This window comes from Chiloscyllium punctatum, chromosome 10, assembly GCF_047496795.1.
Source record: "Chiloscyllium punctatum isolate Juve2018m chromosome 10, sChiPun1.3, whole genome shotgun sequence".
Taxonomy (NCBI): Eukaryota; Metazoa; Chordata; class Chondrichthyes; order Orectolobiformes; family Hemiscylliidae; genus Chiloscyllium; species Chiloscyllium punctatum.
The window spans coordinates 57,409,395-57,427,748 of record NC_092748.1 but is presented as its reverse complement, the minus strand read 5'-3'; the positions used below and the strand labels follow the sequence as shown (position 1 = coordinate 57,427,748).

At 38.4% G+C, this 18,354-nt stretch overlaps 1 protein-coding gene across 3 annotated transcripts in view; it reads right to left on the bottom strand.

Moving 5' to 3' along the window:
- Positions 1 to 104: 104 nt before the first annotated feature.
- The window catches only part of ppp1r9ala (protein phosphatase 1 regulatory subunit 9A-like A), a 119,090-nt gene continuing 100,840 nt past the window's right edge, over positions 105 to 18,354 (bottom strand). For all 3 annotated transcript variants that reach the window (XM_072579237.1, XM_072579236.1, XM_072579235.1), the window contains exons 18-19: positions 13,181 to 13,363; positions 105 to 2,027 (exon numbers count right to left, since the gene is read on the bottom strand). In XM_072579237.1, the coding sequence (XP_072435338.1) occupies positions 1,857 to 2,027; positions 13,181 to 13,363 (354 nt within the window). In that variant the 3' untranslated portion in view covers positions 105 to 1,856. The remainder of the gene's footprint in view (positions 2,028 to 13,180; positions 13,364 to 18,354) is intronic.

Here is an 18,354-nt window from a genome sequence, read left to right as displayed (position 1 = left end):
ACAAACTCAGGTGCAAAGTCTTCTACGGAATAACTTGGAAGGAGTATAAAAAGACAGTGAGTACATGACAGTTAAAGATAACACAAACTCTTATTTAGATGATTATTGATTTTTATTCAGTGGATAAACTATTAGGAATGAATGATTTTTCTTTCCTTTTCATTACAACTTTTGTTTAGCAACGAAAGGAAAACATCCTAACTTTCCAGAAGAACACAAAGGTCAGTTTCATAATACAATTTCATAATACATTTTGCAGTAATTACATTATACTACTGAATGCAGCACCCTGGATCCAGTCATTGGCATTAAGACCCACAGTCAAAAAGTACATTCCCAATGCATGTTCAACCTGATATTTCAATGATAGTATACAATGGCTCACTGCTTACAGTTTTTCCTTTGAAATTTTAAATTCAAGCGAATGCCATTAAAAAATGAATATTTTTCACGTGAAGTACCAAAACTAATTGTTTTTCTTGCATAATCTCCCCATTCCCCCGTTGTTTTAATATTATTTGCCAAATCTCATTGAAACATTAAATAAAATACAAAAAATATGTTGATATTTTATTTTACTTAGCTCGTTGTATTATTTAGAAAAAAAAAGAGGTCTGACAAGGGAATACAGGTAGCTTTGGGGCACCAGCTTTGAATTTGCTCACACTAGTGCTATATCAAGCTAGATAAAAACGACAAGAGAATGCAGTTGAGATACAGAGATTAGGAAAACCATGAAACAACATGCAAAAAACAGAAATTCCAGAGGAAAATAAACAGGAAGCTGTCCTAACAGAGAATGGAGGGATGAAAGTAAATAATCATTAGCAATGATTTAACTTTTGATAGCATATTGGAGAGGAAATGAGTAAAAGTACTTCAGATTACACTGGATGATATCTTGATGTGCAGCTACACGAGATATACAAAAAATATCTAATGGCATATACAAAAATCTTAAGATTTCAAGTAATAACAAAAGCTGACATTTGGGTGAAAAAGATCAGATAAGTGTAGAAAGTGAAAGCAAAGAACCATCCAAGTAATACAGCCTTAGACATTGGCAACATTTGTCATTGGGAGAAATGATTATTAAAATAGTCTCCTCCTGGATACAGAAGATAACAGCCCTCACAAAGCATGGCCTTTGTGGTCTGCAATATTAGAATGTTCAATGTATTTTCTAATAATCACCCTCCAGTTACCTTTTATTCTTTGGATAAAAAGAAATAATTTGTATTAACTCAATGGAGAGGATTAGAGAAAACATACAAAACAGTGCTGGCCTTTACCTGCAATGAATAAAGTACGGAATTATAAAAATGTAAAATTGTACAGTCTGCATTCTACGTACAAAATCTATCACCTTTTGTGAACTGCATCATAAACCCTGCAGCAATTTAGCCCATAGACATAACATTAAGTGTTTCAATGTTGCATTATATTTTCTAAAAAAAATTGTACATAAATGACTCTTTTCTTGCAGTGTAAGCTTGTATCACATTTAGAAATTCAAGATATTTCTCATAACCCTTTGTCAAAGTATTATACCAAATTTTAATGGTGCTCTAGGTTTTATTAAAATATTAATTTCATTTATTACCATTATAAGGCCAGAGCTAGTTAAAACTGTATAGAATTATAAACCTACAAAAATGTATTAACAATATATACAGAAATTAACCTAGTCCAAACACATTTCAAAATTACCATAAATTTATCTAATAGAAATGTTAAACTAACAAATTTGTGTTGTTTCTGATTTCTGAATGATGTAGTTTGTGAAGTATATAATATACTATAACACTGTCAAGCACAATAGTCTAAAGCAATCTCCATTACAATTTTAGTCACATTTAACAAATTGTTTCCACAGAGGTGGCTTGTTTACCAGCTTTCTTCTGTTGATCCTTTTCTTTCTTTTGAATCTTCTCTCTTTGTTTTTCTACTTTTTCTTGTGCTTTTTTCATTTCTTTAAGTTTTTTCTTTATTGTGGCACGATCATTTTGACTGGCAACACCTAAAGTCTAGAAAAATCAAAGTATAACAAAATTATTATTTTGTAAACAATTAAAGTTTAATGCATACAAAGTCTGTATTGTACTGCATGCTTTACAAATTGAATGTCGCACTTTCATGTTGACAAGGTTGGTGATCATGATGTGGAGGTTCCAGTGTTGGACTGGGCTGGACAAAGTTAAAACTCACACAACACCAGATTATAGTCCAACAGGTTTATTTGAAATTACAGGCTTTCGGAGCGCTGCTCTTTTATCAGGTAGCTAGTGGGGCAGGATCATAGGACACAGAATTGATAGTAAAAGATCAAAGTGTCATACAACTGATGCGATGTATTGAACAAACCTAGATTGCTGTTAAATCACTTAGGATGGGGATGCAGGTTTCGATGGATTAATATGCAAGTCCCAAAATTTCTTTCAGTTTACAGCCCCAAGATAACTTAAGGTTTCATCAGTATCTTAAAAAAATGTGACACCTCAGCTCAGACAATGTATTAAAGGTATGAGGTTAGAGTCTGTCTGTATCCCAACCTGGAGTCAGACTAGTTCTATTTCCAAAGTAGAAATTTATAAAATGTCACATTGACAGGCTGCCTACAGATTGTCTGCTTTTTGGACAAAATAGAATGTATCTGCAAATGTCCTGTAGAACCTCAGCATGACTTCCCAACTCTTACACTCAAAAGGACTGAGCAATGAAGACAAGCGTACCAAATGCTTTTTTTAACCACCCTGTTTATATGTGATGCAAACTTCAAAGAATTATGTATCTAAACCTCTAGGTGCCTCTGTTTACATGACCCAAGGCCCTACCTTTAATTATATAAGCCTTACCCTTGTTTTTTGTAACAAAATGCAATACCTCGCATTTATCCAGATTGAACTAGTCATCTGCCATTTTTCAGCCCATTGACCCAATTGATCCAAGATCCTTTTGTAATTTTAGAAAACCTTCTTCACTGTCTGCTACGCCACCAATTTGGTGTCGTCCATAAACTTACTAACCATGCCTTCTATATTCTCATCCAAATCATTTATATAAATAACAAAGACAGGACCCAGAACCAATCCCTGTGGAACACCGCTTGTGACAGGCCTCATTCCACTCTTTTAAAGGAAAGGTGTAAACAGACAAAACAAAACCACGACACCCCAACACCACTTCAATCAGAAACTCCTGCGACAGGGACAGCACCAGGTGAAACACAGAGCAAAGTCCACTCTGCTCTTTCAAAACAGAAACTAAAACTACCCTGACATCATTAACCAAAAACAAAGATGCTATTACTCTGAAGGAAAACAAAAATGAATAAACAAGCAAATAAATAAAGCCCTCTGCTCCATTACCATCGAGCACTTCTGGGACAGGGGCAACAATAGTTTAAAATCCAGAATTTCCCCTTCTCATTTCAACAAAAGGTAAAATTCCCCTCACACTGATCCCCATCACATGCATGAGACAAGGACAGTACAAGACCTGCTAAATTTCTCCAGCATTCTCTCTTTGTTTCAGATTTCCAGCATCTGCAGTATTTTACTTTCAGCTATATTTATCCTAACCTGTCAAACAGAGTGATGTAGACTGTTAGCCTTTTTCAGCTAGGCTGAGCCAGAAAACTCTCACCATTGAAGTGGGTAAGTTCAATACATGAAATACTGTGGAAGATGTGGAAGCTTTGGAGAGGGTTCAGAGGAGGTTTACCAGGATGCTGCCTGGACTGGAGGGCTTATCTTATGAAGAGAGGTTGACTGAGCTCGGACTTTTTTCATTGGAGGAAAGGAGAAGGAGAGGGGACCTAATTGAGGTATACAAGATAATGAGAGGCATAGATAGAGTCGATAGCCAGAGACTATTTCCCAGGGCAGAAATGGCTAACATAAGGGGGTCATAGTTTTAAGCTGGTTGGAGGAAAGTTATAGAGGGGATGTCAGAGGTGGGTTCTTTACACAGAGAGTTGAGAGCGCATGGAATGCGTTGCCAGCAGCAGTTGTGGAAGCAAGGTCATTGGGGACATTTAAGAGACTGCTAGACATGCATATGGTCACAGAAATTTGAGGGTGTATATATGAGGATCAGTGGTCGGCACAACATCATGGGCTGAAGGGCTTGTTCTGTGCTGTACTGTTCTATGTTCTAATCATCATGGACGAAGCGAAGGAAAAGCAACCCAGGCCAGGAGGAAAGGTTAGAGACATAGGAAAGAATAAGGCTGCATTTCAAAGAGACTTTAATACAACTTAAAATAATGAACTTTTCTATTAAACAAAGGAGTATTTGTTCACAATTTAATAACTAATTACTGGCATGTCTAGATTGTAGAGGTCATGGGTTTCGAAGCTGTTGTCAAAGAAGCCTCAGTGGACTGCTGTAGTGCATCTGTAAATGGTGAGAGGGGAAAGATTTAAAAGGATCTCAAGGGACAACTTTTTCACACAGGGTGATGCGTGCATGGACTTGCCAGAGCTGGTGGTGAAGGCTTGGACAATTACAATATTTAAAAGGCATCTGGATGGGTACATGAATAGGAAGGCTTTAAGGGGAATATGGGCCAAAAGCTGGCAAATGGAACTGGATTAATTTAGGATATCTGGTCTGCACGGATGAGTTTGACAAGTTTCTATGCTGTAAATATTCATGACTCTAATGAAAATAATTAACATTTTAGGTATTCCTTTGTTTTAAAAAAATGGAACACGGGGACTCCACATATAGCCGTAGAGTCCTACAGCATAGAGACAGGCACTTTGGTATAACTCGTCCATGCCAACCAAAATGTATATCCACGCTATTTCCCTGCACTTGGCCCATATCCTTCTAAACCTTTCCTATCCATGTATTTGTCCAAATGCCTTTTAAATGTTGTTAATGTACCTGCCTCAACCACTTCTGCTGGCAGCTTATTCCATATGCATACCATCCTATGTAAAAAAGCTGCCGCTCAGGTTCCCTTTTATTCTTTCCCCTCTAACCTTAAACTGATCTCCTCTCATCGTCAATTCCCCAGTCTTGGGAAAAAGACGGGAGTGCGTTCACCCTATCCATGCCTCTCATTTTATACATTTCTATAAGATCCCTTTTCAGCCTTTTGAGCTCGAAAGAAAAATGTCCTAGCTTGTCCAACTTCTCCCTGTAACTCAGACCCTTGAGTTCTGCTAACATCCTTGCAAATTTCTTTCTCACTCTTTCCAGTTTAATAGCATTCTTCCTCTAACAAAGTTACCAAAACTGAACACAGTACTCCAATTGCAGCCTCACCAACATCCTACACAACTGCAACATAACCTCCCAACTTTGATACTCAATGCCCTGACAGATGAAGGTCAGAATGCCAAAAGCCTTTTTCACTGCCCTGCCTAGCAGCAACTCCACTTTCAGAGAACCATGCACCGGAACTCCAAGGTACCTCTGTTCTACTACACTCCTTAAAGCCCTACTATTCACCATGAAACTCCTACCTTGATTTGACTTTCCAAAATACAAGACCTCACACTTTCCTATATTAACTCCATTTGTCGCAGGTAGACAGGATAGTGAAGAAGACGTTTGGTATGCATTCCTTTATTGGTCAGAGTATTGAGTACAGGAGTTGGGAGGTCATGTTGTGGCTGTACAGGACATTGGTTAGGCCACTGTTGGAATATTGCCTGCAATTCTAGTCTCCTTCCTATCGGAAAGATGTTGTAAAACTTGAAAGGGTTCAGAAAAGATTTACAAGGATGTTGCCAGGGTTGGAGGATTTGAGCTACAGGGAGAGGCTGAACAGGCTGGGGGTGTTTTCCCTAGAGCGTCGGAGGCTGAAGGATGAACCTTATACAGGTTTACACAATTATGAGGGGCATGGATAGGGTAAATAGACAAAGTCTTTTCCCTGGGGTCGGGGAGTCCAGAACTAGAAGGCATAGGTTTAGGGCGAGAGGGGAAAGATATAAAAAAAGAGACCTAAGGGGCAACCTTTTCCACACATAGGGTGGTATGTGTATGCAATGAGCTGCCAGAGGAAGTGGTGGAGGCTGGTACAATTGCAACATTTAAGAGGCATTTGGATGGGTACATAAATAGGAAGGGTTTGGAGGGATATGGGCAAGGTGCTGGCAGGTGGGACTAGATTAGGTTGGGATATCTGGTCGGCATGGACGGGTTGGACCGAAGGGTCTGTTTCCATGCTGTACATCTCTATGACTCAATGCTATTTCTCTGCCCACTTCCCAGCTGATCAAGATCCTGCTACAATTTCTGATATCCTTTCTCACTGTCCACAATATAGCCTATTTTAGTGTCATTCGTAAATTTACTAATCATGCCCTGAACATTCTCTTCCAAATCATTGATATAAATAACAAACAGCAATGGACTCAGCACCAACTCCTAAGGCATTCCATTCGTCACAGGCCTCCAGTCCGACAAGCATCCTTCCACTATTACCATCTGCTTCCTACCATCAAGCCAATTGTGTGTCCAATTTGTTAGCTTCCCCTAGATTACATGCAATCTAGCCTTCCACAGCAGCCTACCATGTGGAACCTTATCAAAGGCCTTACTGAAATCCATATAGACTACATCTGCTGCCCTTCCATCATCAACCATCTTGGTCACTTTATCAAAGAACTCAAACAAATATGTGAGGGATTATCTCCCATGCACAAAGCTGTGTTGACTATGCCTAATCAGATCCTGTCTTTCCAAATGCACGTATATCTTATCTCCGAGAATCTTCTCAAGCAACGTAGCTTTCTGATCTATAGTTCCCAGGATGTTAGGCCTTCTGGTCTATAGTTCCCAGGTTTTACTGTGCAGCCCTTCTTGACTAAGGGCACAACAGTCACAACCCTCCAGTCTTCCAGGACCTCACCCGTGGCTAACGATGATACAAAAATATCAGGAAGGGTCACTGCGATTTTATCTGTAGCCTTCTGCAGTATTCTTGGATATATCTGGTCAGGACCAGGAGATTTATCCACCTTCATATATTCGAATACATCCAATACTCCTCTACTGCGACATGGACTTCCCTAACTTCCCCAACTCTTCACGTCTTTCTCTATGGTAAACACAGAGGAGAAATTATTCATTGAGGACCTTGCCCATCTCCTGTGATTCTACACATACATGTCCACTTTGATCCTTGAGGGGTCCTATTCTTAAAGAACCTCTTTAGATTCACTATAATCTTCTCAGCCAAGGCTATCTCGTGTCCCCACTTATGATATATTATACAATTATTAAATGTTCCATCTAAGAAAATTAGAGCTCCACATTAAACAATAGGATGCACTTATGGCAGTCAAGTTACTACGGCTAATAACATATTCTATGAGTGATCAGTCTAAGGCACTCAGCTATGAAGTATGAAGGCCTAGATTGGACTTCCATAATGGCTAACAAGAGAAGCTTGCTGACTGGTAATTTCTTGGTCTCTGCAACTAAAGTAACAAAAAACAATGCAAGCATCTTGTAGATACATATCCCTGAGGATAATTCAATTAACTTGCCTCCTCTAAGTCACTTTCTGGCACTGCCCTTACTTCATTTGAATCTTGATGTCCTAACTGAATTAGTGTGTGTCTTGTAATGGCATTTCAACAGTCCATTCTAGTAATATCAGGTGATCAAAGGCTTTATACAGAGTTTCCACCAATTGCAGGCCTACATGCTACTGTCTGTTTTAGACAGGCCACCAATTTTCAGAAGCACACTAGCAAAGTCCAGCCCTTTTGCTTTCCCTTCCCTCAGCTCAATAATGGCAAGACAAATGTCACTTACCTGTTCCTTTGTCTAGAATTCTGCAATTTAGCAACTGAAGAGCAGTTCTCTCAGATTAATTAAAAAATAAGGTTACTCACAACTAATTCTTGACATTGACAAAAATTGTTCTCGTTTGTGTGATGGGGATCTATATAGTTTTTTAAAACGTATTCATTTGCAGGCAAGCATTTATTACCCATCTGTAATTGCCATTGAGAAGGTGATGCTGACCCCTCTTTTTGAACTGCAACAGCTCATGTGGTACAGTCACACATTCAAACACGCTGTTAAGAAGGGAGTTTCATGTTTGGACTTCGTGACAGTGAAGTAATAACAATATAATTCCAATCAGAATGGTATGTGGCTTGCAAGGAATTTCAAGATGGCCTTGTCCATCTAAATGATAGAGGTCTTAAGTTTCAAAGGTGTTCTCAAAGAAGTCTCAGTGAATTGCTGTCGTGCATCTTGTAGATGATATATACTAATGCCATTGTATACTATTGGTAAAAGGAGTGAATGTTGAAATTGGTGAGTAGGGTGCCAATCAAGCGGGCTGCATTGTCCTGGGTGGTGTTGAGGTGCACTCCTCCAGGCAATGGAGACTGAAGAGGCAAGTTACGAGCCACAGAATTTCTGCTTTCTGCCTGTTCTTGTGGCTTACGTGGTTGATAGTTAACTTCTTAGTCAATTGTAATCCCCAGAATGATTATAGTGGGAAATTGAGTAAAGGTAACACTTTTGAAAGTCAAGAGGAGATGGTCATTGCCTGGCACGAGTGTTACTCATCAAGTATCAGCACAAGCCTTGCTGAATATGGACATGGACTACTTCAGTCTGGATTGTTGTGAATGATGCTGAACATTCAGCAAATCTCTCCACATAGTATCTTATGACGGAGAGAAGGTTATTGATGAAGCGCTGAAGATAGTTGAGCCTAGGAATCTAGCCTGAGGAGCTCACCCACTGATGTCCTAAAACTGCGATGAAAAACCTCCAATAACACTATCTTTAAACTCGGTATAATTCCAAACAGTAGGAGAGACTTCCTCAATTCCAACTGAATTCAGTTTTATCCACAGTGAGATGCTACCTTAGTGTCAAGGGTAGTTACTCACACTTGACTGCATAGCCAGTATTTGCTTTCTAAGTGTGATGTTACTGCTTCTACCACTGTTTCAGGCAGTGAATTCAGACCCTCCAGTAACCTCTGGGTGAAAAAAATTCTCAACTTTGCTCTAAAAATTCTTCCAATTACTTTAAATTTATTCCACTAGTTACTGAATTCCTTAAGGGAAACTGGTCCTTCTTATCTACTCTATTTAGGCCCCTCATATTTTCTGCACTTCAAATCTCCCCTTAGCTTCTTTTGTTTCAAGGAATAAAACCCTAGCGTTTTCAGCTTTTTCTCAGATAAAATTCTATTTCTGGTTACATAATTATAAATTGTGCCTATGATTTCCAAAAGTTTTTACAGTTGTTTTCCAAACTTTTAAACTGCATTCTTGATACAAGAATCTTCTATAAAAATGAAAAATCATCCAACCACTGAAAGGTATTATTTCTACTCCTTCGACATCCAAGCAATCCTAACCGTTTCTCATTTGGCTGTCAAACCTTTTATTTATTCAGATTTATTTCTCTGAGATCACATCTCTGAATTCTTCTGATCTCTAAGACACATTATTGAATATCTTCTCAAAATCCATATATGATGGATCTCCATGCTAATGCTATTTATCCAACATTTTCTTCCAAAGACACAATTAACGTTATCAACCCTGCAGGCTGTCACTGATTAACCCAAACACGCCTAAATATTTATTAACGTTATCAGAGACTGTCAATCTACAAGTTTATCCACAACTGATGGTAGACCAACAGGTTAACAGTTACACAGTTTAGTCTTCTCATCATTCTTTTGAAAAATATTACACTGTCTGCTCTCTCATCCAATAGGACAATATTTGTTAAAAACATTCTGAACAATACCTGCCATCTTTGGACATTTAGCAACAACCAATGATGTGCTCCATTAGGATCTTCTGGCTTATTCCATTCTATTCCAGTTATTCAGAAAGACAGAAAATTTGGAAAACCCAACCATTTACTAGGTTATACCAACATTTGGAAACACTGACGTAAAACATTTATATAACTAAATTTCCTTTAACACTGCCTAATAGCTCTTTCACGTGCACCATTTTCTATATTCACAGTTATCTTTAGTACTGTAATCATTACTTTTATCAGGTAGCCTTTTGAAGTTTGAGTTTAGCTTTCATTTCTAGCAGCAAAACGTCTTTGACATTCAATTTATCTTGCACTCAATCTAACATACTTCCATTGATCTGTCAGCCATTTGTTAATTTTTTTGCCTAATTAAGCTGAACCAGATCTTTTATGAATGAACTTTGTTTTTTTCCTAGTTCATGATTCTTCATTATCTTTTTTATTCTTGCATTAAACTCAACTGTGATTGTGTTTGCTATTACTAATTCTTCTCTTATCAGTTTGCTGGCTCCCTTTTAATGCAGCCCCCCCAGATCATTTTTACTGAATTTTAGCACAGTGTTAAAATGTATAGTTCCTCCCTGTCACCATATATCTTTCTCCTGAAAATGCAACAAAGAATATTAAGGTCTAAATCATGTCCAAGACTAAGTCAGATCCCTCTCTTTCATCTAACTAACTATATTGCAAACATGAATATTTGCAAACACTGTCAGCACCAGTCAATTTTCTTGTGCCATGTATGGCAACGTTTTGCACTAACTTGCTATAATCACACATCATTAAAAGACATGAGGTGCAAATATCAAGTTGATGGTAGAGTCTTGGACAGAGCTGTGGTAGTTTTGAGTCTTCTATCTTAGCATAAATTAGTTTGATTTTTTTTCCTCAGTGAACTGAATTTAAAGTTCAAATTCCCAACTGTAAAATTAAGACTTGCTTCTGTTTGGCTCATTGGTCATAAATATATTCTAAATATTTCAAATTTTATATTAATTGTTAATTTCATTATTTACATTTAAATTTATATCATTGTTTCCAGCAGAATATTTGATGTACTCTCTGCTTTCGTAGTTTTCTCAGTGATGCCATGACATCCTTCATCCTCCACAGCCAATGACAGAACAACCATTCTGAATGCATTGTCATGGCTGAATAAAAGTTGCCTCAAGGTTCAACTATAGAACTACAGAAAGCATCCTATCTGGATACATTACAGTGTGATATGGCAACTGCTTTTCCCAAGACTGCAAGAAACTACAGACAGTCATATACACAGCCCAGTCCATCACGCAAACCAGCCTTCCATTAATTGACTCATTTATATTTCCACTGCCTCAGGAAAGCAACCAACATAATCAGAGACCCCTCCCAACCCCGTTATACACTCTTCCACCCTCTTCCATTGGGCAGAAGATATAAAAGTTTGAATACAAGAATGAATAAATTCAAGTTTCATCCCCACTGTTATAAGACTTTTGAACAAATGCCTCAAATGTTAATTCTGATCTCTCTCTCTCTGCACCTTCTGTGCAGCTGTAACACTGTGTTCTGCACTCTGTTCTGCTATCCTGATGTACTTTGTATCATATGATCTGTATGCATAGCAGCAAAACACTTTTTACTGTATCGCGGTATATATGACAACTGTAAATCAATAATCAATCTACTATTCATATTGTTGATCTGCATCTCATCTTAATGGATCATTTGTTCCACAGTGCTCTTAGAAGCACAGAATCTTCTGAATCTCTACCACTGACTGCCACATCATACTTAAAACTATATATATCCCTTGGACAAACCTAATGAGTCAGGAGTTCCTGACTCTTCCCTCCTTTACATCAGCAAAACATCAACATCTCTTTGTCCTATGTAACTGATGTCTTGAAATGTTGATTAGTGTCTCATGGATGAGGGTTCACCATTCCAGTCAATTTTTCCATACTTAGTATGTTGGTAATGAACCCAAACATACTCAAAAATCACATCCTGCAGTGTGAAGATTATCTTTGTGCTGCTATCCCTTTTCAAAACTAAAAAAGTGTGAATACACTTAGCCTAATACCATCTAATACAAAGGTCTAGATAATCAAATTCTATTTATAGCAACTGCACCACATTCAACAAGTTCCACACATTTCTGCCTGTTCATATGAGTTGCAGCAAGCTATGGCTACTTCGCAACATTCAAGAGCTGCTGTAAAAGTATATTTTGGTGCCGCATATTCAAGTACCAAGGAATAATGATACTGTTATTCTCCATCAAAGTTGGGACTGCATCAATTGTAATCTACAAGATACTTGTAATATGCTCTCACATTTAATTGTCCTGTTCATTTAGGTGTTTGCGAGCAACTTCTGGCCTTTTTGGTCTCTCTCTATCTGAGCCGATCAAGGCAGCTCAAATTTACACTTATTAGTTGCCCAACGACTAAGTCAGACAATTCTGCTGTGAGAATGGATGTCAGTTCTAGGTTTGTCATACCTAACAAGAGGTGTTATTCAATCTACAATCTGAACCACATGTATTGCTGAATGAACGGAGATCAGTCAACATCAGAAAAAAAGCAGCTTTTTTTCATATTCATTCACAGGATAAGGGTGTCACCGGCTAGGTCAGCATTTACTGCCCATCTCGAATTGCCCAGAGGGCAGTTAAGAGTCAATCACATTGCTGTGGATCTAGTGTCACATGTAGACTAGATCTTCTGACACTTTCAAAATTGAACATCTATCATCAGAGTTGATGAAGGGTAACACTTTTTGTAACTTTTAACTTTTTGTACAAAACAGAGGCAGAAGTAGACCATTCAGTCCTTGAAGTTGTTTCTTTTTACCAATAACAACTGATTGCTGTGAATTTACAATATTTTGTTGTTCTTAGTGCTTATCATGTGGAACATTTATTGTTTATTTAAGTGAAATGGTCAGTCTGGTGCACTTATGTACTTTAAAAACTCATCATTGTGACTAGAATACTTTCCATTCAGCTTTCTCAATATCTAGGTTCTGAAACTATGAAACTTGAGTTTTCAGATCCAAATGGTAAATGTCCAAAAACAAAATGAGTTTACACAACCTTTTCTAAAGAATTCTGAAGACAGTGAAATACCTGCTTCTTAACATACTAAGAATCTTCCCTAAGAAAACACATTTTATATGGAAACCTATTTGACTTTGGAGAATCATGATCAAGCCTATAGATGTTTATACACAGTAGAAAAGCCACTTGATCTTTTCCTACACCCTGTCCCAATGGTGAAACATTTAAATGAATATTCTGGTCCACACAAGCACACTTTATCCTTCCTCTAGACTAATATTTATTGTGCACACACAACACAATTTGTCTTTAATAAATCCAACATTTAGCAGTATTGTGGAACAACTTGCAATACTGTACCTTAAGTCTGCTGCTATCTAGTTGCATTAGTTGTTCTCCATCAATGTTTTTAGAAACAAATTCTGCTGTGTATTGCTCTAAATTCATTCCCATCAGCCAGTGACAGACTTGTTGGGTTGTCCACTGAGAAACTGCTCGATTTTGCCATTGGTTCTGTTTTCCTGTCATTGCTTGATCAGATACCTGTTTCAACAGAGTAAAATAAAATGTTACGGGTAAAATATATAATCTTATCTTAATGTAAATGAGGCACAATAAAAACTTTTAAGTTACCCCTTTAAGATACATCAATATGAAGGAATAGAATACTTTTCACTCTGAACATTCAGAACTGGATTGTTTTCTATCCCTCTTCTGTTCTATTGATTTACTGCTACCACTGATAAAACAAAAATACATAACACAAACCATTTCCAGCCCAGTGGCCCTTCTTCTGAACTTCTACTGAGTTAGTCCAAAATTTTTTGCTTTTGTATTTTCAGATCTCCAGCATCCGCAGTTCTTTGTTTTATTACAAATATATATGTGGCCATAGTTTACAATACTTCTATACAACAACTATTTAAATTAACCAACAATTATAAAACTACGCAGTATGCTACTGGTCACTGTACATTATTGCATTACTTCCAATGAAAAAGAAAATATTCAAAGTATGTGGTGGGAAAAATACCGTAAAATATATAATTACCTCATTAATGTAACTACCAAAGAAAAAGAAGTATGTAATCATATTATGGGATTCAGAAGTGGGGTACTGACACTGTGGCCAAATGGCCCTCTTCTGAACCATAACAATTCTGTGATTCTGTTACTTTCACCATAGGTTCAGAAGTAGTAAATGTCATAGAACTTGAAACCCTACGTTGCCAGAAAAACACAGGAGATAATTCTCTATTTGTGCCATGTATAATCGCATGTAAACAAAGTATTTTGCATTTCATTAAATATTTTGAAATACATCAATTTATGCAGGCAAACGTGGTAAGCAATGTTACAAAAAGCAAGATGCCATTCAAAATAATATGACAAACCAAGGATTTTTTAAAAAAGAGAAGTTTACAGGATTCTCTGCTTTTCTTCAATCAGAGTTACTTACAACTTTAACTTGGAGTTACATAGTGCCCTTGAGACAACAAAACACCCAAGACATTTCAGAAGTGATGTAAAGCTAAATATGGCAGCATCAATTAAGGAGAAAGCAAACACTCATATGCACAGTCAGTGGTAGGTCTTAATAAGTTGTCTTAAATAAAGGAAGTAAAGATTTGAGATGTTTATTTAGGGAGAGAATTTCAGATTTAAGGAGCAGAAGAAAATGGCGCAGCAATTAAAATCAAGAGGGAGAACTAGCTATATGAATACAGAACTGGCTCAGAGGTCGAAGATAGGTTATCGGTGGAGGGTCGTTTTTCAAACTGGAGGCCTCTGACCAGCAGTGTGCTGCAAGGATCATTGCTGGGTGCACTGCTTTTTGTCATTTATATAAATGATTTGGATGTGAACAGAAGACGGGCCAATGGGCCGAGTGGCAGATGAAGTTTTATTTACGTAAATGTGAGGTGCTTCATTTTGGAAAGGCAAATCAAGGTAGGACTTCTATACTTAATGGTACGTCCTAGGGAGTGTGGCTGAACAAAGAAATCTTGGAGTGCTGGTTCATTTTCCTTGAAAGTGGAATCCCAGGTAGACAGGACAGTAAAGGAGGTGTTTGGAATGCTTGTGACTTTACAAGACATTTGTTAGGCCACTTTTGGAATACTGCATGCATTTCTAGTGTCCCTGCTATAGAAAGGACTGAAAGGGTTCAGAAAAGATTTATTAAGGACGTTACCAGATTTGGAGGGTTTGAGCTACAGGGAAATGCTGAATAGACTGGGACTGTTTTCCTTGGAGTGTCAGAGGCTAAAGGGTGACCTTACAGAGTTCTATAAAATCATGAGGGACATGTATAGGGTAAATTGACAAGGTCTTTTCTCTGGGGTGGGAGAGTCCAGAACCAGAGGGCATAGGTTTAGGGTGAGGGGGGAGAAGTTTAGAAGGGACCTAAGGGACTTTTCCATGCAAAGGGTGGTGCGTGTATGACATGAACTGCCAAAGGAAGTGGAAGAGGCTGGTACAATTACAACAACATTTAAAAGGCACCTGGATGGGTATATGAATAGGAAGGATTGAGAGGGATATGGGCCAAGTGCTGGCAAATAGGACTAGATTAGGTTAGGAAATCCGGTCAGCAAAGCTAAGCTGGACCGAAGGATCTGTTTCTGTGCTGTACACCCTCATGATTCTATAAATGGAACTAGATTTATTCAGGATGTCTGGTCAAAAGGAATGAGTTGGACCAAAGGGTCTGTTCTGTGCTGTATGTCTCTAGGACTAAGAGGTGAGAATTAGAGTGGTGCAAAGATCTTGGAGGGTTATAAGGTTATTATGAAGGTAGGAATGAGACAAGCAACACTCTAAATCGAAACCAAAGATAACAATTTTTAAAATCAGTGGTGGTCAGCAAGCACAGCAATGACAGATGAATGGTATTTCAAGAGAGTTTGAGCATGGGCAGAATTCTAAAAAACCTCCAGTTTACTGAGAGAAGCTGGCCAGGAATGTCTTATAATAGCCAAGTCTAAAGATAACGGGCGGCTCAGTGGATAGCACTACTGTCTTACAGTATTAGGGTCCCATTTCAATTCCAGCATTGTGTGACTGTGCAAATTGCACACAGATATTCTCCCCAAGTCTGTGTGGGTTTCCTCCAGGTGCTCTGGTTTCCTCCCACAGTCCAAACTTGTACAGGTCAGGTGGACTGGTCATGCTAAATTGCCCACAGTTTCCATGGATGTGCTGGTAAGGTGGATTAGCCAAGGGAAATGCAGGATTATATTAGAGGGGTGAGTCTGGATAGGATGCTGTTTGGAGGATCAGTATGCACTTGATAGGCCAAATAGCCTGCTTCCAAACTGTAGGGCTTCTATTATTCTATAGTTTATTTTGGGATTATGGTCAGCATGGACTAGTTTTTCTGATGGCTCTGTTTCCATGCTGCAGGACTCCGTGAATCTCACTCTCAGCCAAAACTATACGTAAATCACTAATAATATTTTCTCCTAAAACAACTATATTCCTTTTAACACCTCGCAGTTGAATGGCTTCTGTTCTGTCCATTTATTCTCCTTGCGGGCTCTGCTTTCATTTAGGCAAGTTACAAGAATCTAGAATCTGTTGAAAAAGTGCAAAGGTTGGGACTTCTCCATTGCTACCTTCTGGACTCCCATACCTGCTTCATTCTAGTCTCTTCTGAATCTGACCAAGGAAGAAGTTCAAAGTGCCTAGCCTGATTGGTGTGACTGTCTCCTAGAACAAAGTGTCTGGATATCCTTCCTCTAGTGTCTGTGGCTCAACTTGAATTCACCAGCTTTCAGCTAAATTTCCTGAACATTTAGTGCAGATGTGGCTCATATAAGTGCCCATCAACACCCACAGCCACTACTCAGAAGACCTCAGTGATCAATGAATGCAGGATGACAGTTCAAAAGTTTCTAATTCAGTGCAACTGGGAATGTTGAAAGGTTTGAAAAAAAAAATTGGGCGATCAACAGGGATCATAGAAGCAGCTTGTGGGGTAAGACATGAGAAAGAAAAATTATTATGGTAGATATAATGAACAGAATGGCAAAGAAAACAAGAGTACCAGGTCAAACGGATTATATTCTTAAGTACTGGAAGATTATCAAGATATATATCAACTTGTAAGAAAACCATAAAATCAGAAGCAGAACTATTTAACCACTACTTTCATTCAAAACTAGGAAATTTTATCAGCTTGTTTCTAATCAACTTGTGAACTCAACTTCACATCATCCATCTGTGACTCATCCTTCTCTTCCACAACTCCTCTGGAGATTGGGTTCCCACCAGTATCTACTGCATACTCTACAGTCCACTTGATTATGATTCCTATCATCCTAGATATTGTACAAGCTCTCGGTTTCCATTGCATCTGTACTAATCGGTTCCCTTTCATACCAGTTCTTCCAACATGTCTAAAATTAAGCTTCCATTCATGTCCAGCACAGAGCCAGGGCAATCATGGAAACCATATTTCACTGTTTGAGTTCCATTTACCTTTCTAATTTTCTTGTCTTCTCATGCTACATTTATGCAGCACACATAAGACAGGATATTTTTCCAAATTTTAACAACAGATCATACTTTTTTTTATTTTTCAACATTGCTGGCTTATTTATTAGTAAACAAATTGCTATATTCACTTGGGTTATTCATTTTTTGTCCTATGAGCTTTTCGCTTTTTTTTATCTTGATGCATTGCTAAATCATGCTTACCCTATCCAACATCCTCTTGCACTATTTTGATAGTGGTAATGGCAGGCCTTCACTAGGAGAGGGATTGAAGTGTTACAAATGTAGTAAAGCTGTTGATGTGGACCATGAAATTTAGGTTGGCTAAAATTGACCAAAGGTTATTCAATGAATGGGGCAGAGAAGAGGGAGAGTGTTAAATGCTGACATTAATTGAAGCAAATGTGTTGTATTGCTTTCAACATCTCACTTTAATAAGTACAAAAAGTCAAGACATACATCGCAATTTCAAGGCAAAAAAAAACTAGGTTTAACTTTACATTAACACATTTTTAATTTTATAACATACTTGACCTAGTTGCATAAGTTACTGGACGCGTTCTTCCACAGCGCTTTTGAGAACATCTCTGGGACACCCACACCAATCAACCCCACCGCCCCGTGGCCCAACATTTCAACTCCCTCTCCCACTCTGTCAAGGACATGCAGGTTGTGGGCCTGCTCCACTGCCATTCCCTCACCACCTGCAGCCTGGATGAAGAATGGCTCATCTTCTGCCTCAGGGCATCAATGTGGACCTCACCAGTTTGTCATTTCCCCTCCCCCGACCTTACTCCATTTCTAACCTGCCAGCTCAGTACCACCCTCATGACCTGTCCTACCTGCCAATCCTCCTTCCCACTTATCTGCTCCACCCACCTCTCTGACCTATCACCTTCATCCCCACCTCCATCCATCGACTGCACTCTTAGCTACCTTCTCCCCTCCCCTCCCCCCCAGCCCACAATTTATCTTTCCACCCCAGAGGCTCACAACCTCATTCCTGATGAAGGGCTTTTGCCCGAAATGTCGATTTT